Source organism: Calidris pugnax, unplaced genomic scaffold (assembly GCF_001431845.1).
Source record: "Calidris pugnax isolate Ruff unplaced genomic scaffold, ASM143184v1 scaffold400, whole genome shotgun sequence".
NCBI classification, from domain to species: domain Eukaryota; kingdom Metazoa; phylum Chordata; class Aves; order Charadriiformes; family Scolopacidae; genus Calidris; species Calidris pugnax.
In genome coordinates, this window is record NW_015091106.1 from 60,164 (window position 1) to 67,484 (window position 7,321).

Consider the following 7,321-nt stretch of genomic DNA (forward strand, 5'->3'; position numbering starts at 1 on the left):
CCCTGTATCTCCATGTCCCCAGTGTTTCCCCGTGTCCCTATGTCTCCTGGGTGTCCCCCACTGTCCCCCTGTGTCCCCACAACCCCCGGGTGTCACTATATCCCCACATCCCCCCGTGTCCCTTGTCCCCTTGGTGTCCCCCGGTGTCCCCATATCCCCGCGTGTCCCCATGTGTCACCATGTCCCACCGTGTTCTGACGTGGCCGTGTTCCACCACCACCACCCCCCCCCGGCGTGTCCCACACCGCTCGGTGTCACCGTGTCCCTGTCACCAGCTCTCGGAGGGGGTGGACAGGTACATCTCCAAGTTCGAGATGGACCAAGCGCTGTCGGACCGCAGCAACCTGGTCATCTACCTGGACAAGGTGGGGACGTGGGGATGGGGACACGGGGATGGGGACAAGATGGGACGGGGATGGAGACAGGATGGGAAAGGGATAGCGACAAGGTGGGACGGGGATGAGGACAGGATGGGACAGGGATGGGGACAGGATGGGACAGGGATAGGGACAAGGTGGGACGGGGATGAGGACAGGATGGGACAGGGATGGGGACAGGATGGGACAGGGATAGGGACAAGGTGGGACGGGGATGGGGACAGGATGGGACGGGGATGGGGACAAGATGGGACGGGGATGGGGACAGGATGGGACGAGGATGGGGACAAGATGGGATGGGGACAAGATGGGACAGGGATGGGAATGGGGGACAAGATGGGTCAGGAAAGAGGACAGTGGGGAGAGGGACAAAGAAGGGCAGAGGATGGAGTTGGGGACACTGGTGGGGACAGGGATAAAGCTGGAGACACGGATGAGGACAAGGACAGGTTGGGGACAGGAACTGGGGACACGGGTGGGGTTGGGGACATGGACAGAGCCCAGACCGGGGACGGAGACGGGAATGAAGTTGTGGACGTGGACGGAGACAAGAAGAAGGTCTCAGGGGTGAGGACAAGGCCAGGTCATGGAGAGGGACAACACAGGGAGGTGGTTGGGGACAGGAAGAAGGTCTCAGGGGTGAGGACAAGGCCAGGTCATGGAGAGGGTCAACACGGGGAGGTGGTTGGGGACAGGAAGAAGGTCTCAGGGGTGGGGACAAGGCCAGGTCATGGAGAGGGACAACACGGGGAGGTGGTTGGGGACAGGACCTGGCCGAGTGTCACCCCCTGTCCCCGTGTCCCCAGATCTCCCACAAGGAGGAGGAGTGTTTCACCTTCAAGGCCCACCAGCGCTTCCAGGTGGGTCTCATCCAACCCGCCGCCGTCACCGTCTACAGCTACTACAAGATCGGTGCGTCCCGTGTCCCCTCCTGTCACCTCAAGGTCCCCTCTGTGCCCCCCATCTCCCACAAAGTCCCCTCCGTGTCCCCCTCCTGTCCCTTTGTCCCACCATATCCCTGTTGACCTTCTCCCCATGTCTGTGTCACCATGTCCCCCCATGTCCCCCGTTGACCCTCTCCCTTCACGTGTCACCGATGTGTCCCCCATGTCCCCATGGGTCCTTTCCCCTGGTGTCATGTCCCCCCACCCCATCTCCTGTCCCCTCCTGTCCCTGCAGATGACCGTTGCACCCGGTTCTACCATCCGGACAAGAACAAGGGGCAACTGAGCAAGATCTGCTCCGGGGACGTGTGTCGCTGCGCCGAAGGTGACACGGGGATGGATGGGGTCAACAACCTGGCCATGGTGGGATGTGTCATGGCCATGGTGGGACATGTCATGGTTGTGATGGGACATGTCATGGTTGTGATGGCACATGTCATGGCCATCATGGTGCATGTCATGGCCATCATGGGACGTGTGATGGCCATGATGGGACATCACCGCTGTGATGGGACATGTCATGGACATGATGGGACATGTCATGCCATGATGGGACATCACCACTGTGATGGGACATGTCATGGCCATGGTGGGACGTGTGATGGCCATGATGGAACATCACCGCTGTGATGGGACATGTCATGGCCGTGATGGGACATGTCATGGCCATGATGGGACTTCACCGCTGTGATGGGACGTGTCATGGCCATGATGGGACATCACCTCTGTGATGGGACGTGTCATGGCCATGATGGGACGTGTCATGGTTGTGATGGGACATGGGACATGTCATGCCATGATGGGACATCACCACTGTGATGGGACATGTCATGGCCATGGTGGGATGTGTGATGGCCATGATGGAACATCACCGCCGTGATGGGACATGTCATGGCCATGATGGGACTTCACCGCTGTGATGGGACGTGTCATGGCCATGATGGGACATCACCTCTGTGATGGGACGTGTCATGGCCATGATGGGACGTGTCATGGTTGTGATGGGACATGTCATGGCCATGAAATGACATGTCATGGCTGTGATGGGACACGTTGATGCCACGATAGCCCTTGTCATTGCCGTGTCCCCACGTCCCTGCAGAAAACTGCTTCACCTGGAAGAAGCAGAGCGTCCCCATCACCGTCCACCAACGCATCGAGCGCGCCTGCGAGCCAGGAGTCGACTACGGTGGGACACAGGGGGGACGGGGGACATGGGGACATGGGGGACACAAGGCCACGGAAGGATAACGGGGGACATAGGGTCATGGGGGGGACCTGGGGCACATGGAAGGGACATGAAGGATGTGGATGGGGACATGAAGGACCAAAGAAGGTCATGAGGGACACGGGGGGGGGACGTGGAGGGACAAGGGGACGTAGAGGGACATGGGGAGGGAAAGGTGGGGACAGGGGCCACCCTGGGTGGGGGTGACACGGTGACATCCCCTCTCCTCAGTGTACAAGGTGAAGCTGGTGGCAGTGGAGCACTCGGGGTCACATGACAACTACATCATGAACATCCTCTCCGTCATCAAGATGGGTATGAGCACCTCGGGGGTGGGGGACAAGGCCACCCCGAGGGACACGGGGAGGGTCACCTGGGGCTGGGGACAGCCAGGGGTGGGGACAGCCAGGTGGGTTGGGGTCACTGGTGTGGCTTGGGGGGCCACCAGGTGGGTTGGTGTCACCCAGGGGTGGTGGGGACACCCACAAGGGCTGGTGGCACCCGTGGCTGATGACACCAGTGAGATGGTGACAACGTTGGTGTCCCTGGGGATTGAGAGTCTCCATCGGGGGACACATCAGAGTGGGTGTCCCTTTGTCTTGGGGTGGAGGTGAGATGTCACCAGATGTCACCTGTCCCCAGGCACCGACGAGGACCCAGCAGGAAGCAACCGGACCTTCGTGAGCCACCAGCAGTGCCGGGACGCCCTCAGGCTCCAGAATGGCCAGGACTACCTGCTCTGGGGGCTGGCCACCGACCTGTGGGTCACCGGAGGCCGGTAGGGGACATGGAGACATGGGTGGGGACATGGATGGGGGTCACATCTTGGTGGGGGAGGACGTGGGGACATGAGACACGTGACATTGGAGATGAGAGGACGTGGGGAGATGGGACATTGGGAAGATGGGACGTGGGGAGATGAGAACATGGGGACATGGGACATGGGGACATGGATGTTGGGGAGATGGGACATTGGAGAGATGGGACACGAGGAGATGGGATGTTGGGGACATGGGACACAGGGAGATGGGACATTGGAGAGATGGGACATGGGGAGATGAGAACATGGGGACATGGGACATGGGGACATGGATGTTGGGGAGATGGGACATTGGAGAGATGGGACATGGGGAGATGGGACATTGGAGACATGAGGAGATGGGACATTGGGGAGATGGGACATGGGACATTGGAGATGTGAGGACGTGGGGAGATGGGACATTGGAAAGATGGGGCATGGGGAGATGAGAACATGGGGACATGGGACATGGACACTGGGGAGTTGGGGAGATGGGACACAGGGATATGGGGAGATGGGACACTGGGGACGTGAGACATTGGAGACATGAGATGGGACATTGGGAAGATGGGACGTGGGGAGATGAGAACATGGGGACATGGGACATGGGGACATGGATATTGGGGAGTTGGAGAGATGGGACATGGACATGGGGAGATGGGACATGGGGACAGGCATTGGGGAGAAGAGACACAGGGACATGAGGAGATGGGACATGGGGAGAAGGGACATTGGGAACGTGGGACATTGGAGACATGAGATGGGAAATGGGATATTGGAGAGATGGGACGTGGGGAGATAAGAACATGGGGACATGGGGACATGGACATTGGGGAGATGGGACACGGGGACATGGGGAGATGGGACATTGGGGACATGGAACACAAGGAAATGGGACGTTGGAGACATGAGGAGATGGGACATGGGGAGATGAGAACATGGGGACATGGACGTTGAGGAGATGGGACACAGGGACATGGGGAGATGGGACATTGGAGAGATGGGACACGAGGAGATGGGATGTTGGGGACATGGGACACAGGGACATGGGACGTTGGAGACATGAGGAGATGGGACATTGGGGAGATGGGACATGGGACATTGGAGATGTGAGGACGTGGGGAGATGGGACATTGGAAAGATGGGGCATGGGGAGATGAGAACATGGGGACATGGGACATGGGGACATGGACGTTGGGGAGATGGGACACAGGGACACGGGGAGATGGGACACGGGGAGATGGGACATTGGGGACATGGGACATGGGGACATGGATATTGGGGAGCTGGAGAGATGGGACATGGACATGGGGAGATGGGACATGGACATTGGGGAGATGGGACACAGGGACATGAGGAGTGAGAACATGGGGACATGGGACATGGGGAGATGGATTGGAGAGATGGGATGTGGGGAGATGGGACACGGGGACATGGACATTGGGGAGCTGGGGAGATGGGACACTGGTGACGTGGGACACGAGGAGATGAGAACATGGGGACATGGGACATGGGGACATGGACATTGGAGAGATGGGACATGGGAAGATGAGAACATGGGGACATGGGGACATGGACATCGGAGAGATGGGATGTGGGGAGATGAGACGTGGGGAAATGGGACATTGGGGACGTGGGACACGAGGAGATGAGAACATGGGATGGAACACAAGGAAATGGGACGTTGGAGACATGAGGAGATGGGACATGGGGAGATGAGAACATGGGGACATGGACGTTGAGGAGATGGGACACAGGGACATGGGGAGATGGGACATTGGAGAGATGGGACACGAGGAGATGGGATGTTGGGGACATGGGACACAGGGACATGGGACGTTGGAGACATGAGGAGATGGGACATTGGGGAGATGGGACATGGGACATTGGAGATGTGAGGACGTGGGGAGATGGGACATTGGAAAGATGGGGCATGGGGAGATGAGAACATGGGGACATGGGACATGGGGACATGGACGTTGGGGAGATGGGACACAGGGACACGGGGAGATGGGACACGGGGAGATGGGACATTGGGGACATGGGACATGGGGACATGGATATTGGGGAGCTGGAGAGATGGGACATGGACATGGGGAGATGGGACATGGACATTGGGGAGATGGGACACAGGGACATGAGGAGTGAGAACATGGGGACATGGGACATGGGGAGATGGATTGGAGAGATGGGATGTGGGGAGATGGGACACGGGGACATGGACATTGGGGAGCTGGGGAGATGGGACACTGGTGACGTGGGACACGAGGAGATGAGAACATGGGGACATGGGACATGGGGACATGGACATTGGAGAGATGGGACATGGGAAGATGAGAACATGGGGACATGGGGACATGGACATCGGAGAGATGGGATGTGGGGAGATGAGACGTGGGGAAATGGGACATTGGGGACGTGGGACACGAGGAGATGAGAACATGGGGACATGGGCATTGGGGAGATGAGATGTGGGGAGATGGGACATGGGGAGATGGGACATGGGGACATGGACATCGGAGAGATGGGACGTGGGGAGATGAGAACATGGGGACATGGGGACATGGACATTGGAGAGATGGGACATGGGGAGATGGGACATTAGGGATGTGGGACATGAGGAGATGAGAACATGGGGCCATGGACATTGGGGAGCTGGGGAGATGGGACACGGGGTCATGGAGTGATGGGACATTGGAGAGATGGGACATGGGGAGATGGGACATTAGGGATGTGGGACATGAGGAGATGAGAACATGGGTGGGATGTGGGACATTGGAGAGATGGGACGGACACGGGGTCATGGAGTGATGGGACATTGGAGAGATGGGACGTGGGGAGGTGGGATGTGGGACATTGGAGAGATGGGACATGGGGAGATAAGGATATGGGGACATGGACATCGGAGAGATGGGATGTGGGGAGATGAGACGTGGGACATGGGACATTGGAGAGATGGGACATGAGGAGATGAGAACATGGGGACATGGACATTGGAGAGATGGGACGTGGAGAGGTGGGACATGGGGACATGGGACATGGGGAGATGAGATGTGGGGAGGTGGGAAGTGGGGAGATGGGACATTGGGGACGTGGGACATGAGGAGATGAGAACATGGGGACATGGGACATTGGAGAGATGGGTCATGGGGAGATGAGACGTGGGACATGGGACATTGGAGAGATGGGACATGAGGAGATAAGAACATGGGGACATGGATATTGGAGAGATGGGATGTGGGGAGATGAGACGTGGGACATGGGACATTGGAGAGATGGGACATGAGGAGATGAGAACATGGGGACATGGACATTGGAGAGATGGGACGTGGAGAGGTGGGACATGGGGACATGGGACATGGGGACATGGGACATGAGGAGATGGGACATGAGGAGATGAGAACATGGGGACATGGGACATTGGAGAGATGGGTCATGGGGAGATGAGACGTGGGACATGGGACATTGGAGAGATGGGACATGAGGAGATGAGAACATGGGGACATGGGACATGGACATTGGGGAGCTGGGACATGGGGAGATGAGATGTGGGGAGGTGGGACATGGGACATTGGAGAGATGGGACATGAGGAGATAAGAACATGGGGACATGGATATTGGAGAGATGGGATGTGGGGAGATGAGACGTGGGACATGGGACATTGGAGAGATGGGACATGAGGAGATGAGAACATGGGGACATGGACATTGGAGAGATGGGATGTGGGGAGGTGGGACATGGGACACTGGAGAGATGGGACATGGGGACATGGGACATGGGGACATGGACATTGGAGATGGACATGGGGAGATGAGACGTGGGGAGATGGAACGTTGAGGACACACGGCCACGGTGACACCACCACCCACGTCCCCCCGTGGCCTCCTCCGCCTCGTTCCCCACCTTCTCCAACATCTCCTGGGGGGTTGTCCCTCCACGTTTTCCCCCTCCACCCATGGAGGGGGGGGGAAG

At 58.2% G+C, this 7,321-nt stretch overlaps 1 protein-coding gene across 1 annotated transcript in view; it reads left to right on the plus strand.

The window, feature by feature from the left end:
• Positions 1-7,321, plus strand: part of LOC106897416 (complement C3-like) — a 46,851-nt gene that overhangs the window by 28,964 nt on the left and 10,566 nt on the right. The window contains exons 28-33 of the mRNA XM_014958023.1: positions 23-365; positions 1,184-1,289; positions 1,557-1,646; positions 2,424-2,510; positions 2,781-2,864; positions 3,192-3,327. Of these exons, the coding sequence (XP_014813509.1) occupies positions 23-365; positions 1,184-1,289; positions 1,557-1,646; positions 2,424-2,510; positions 2,781-2,864; positions 3,192-3,327 (846 nt within the window). The remainder of the gene's footprint in view (positions 1-22; positions 366-1,183; positions 1,290-1,556; positions 1,647-2,423; positions 2,511-2,780; positions 2,865-3,191; positions 3,328-7,321) is intronic.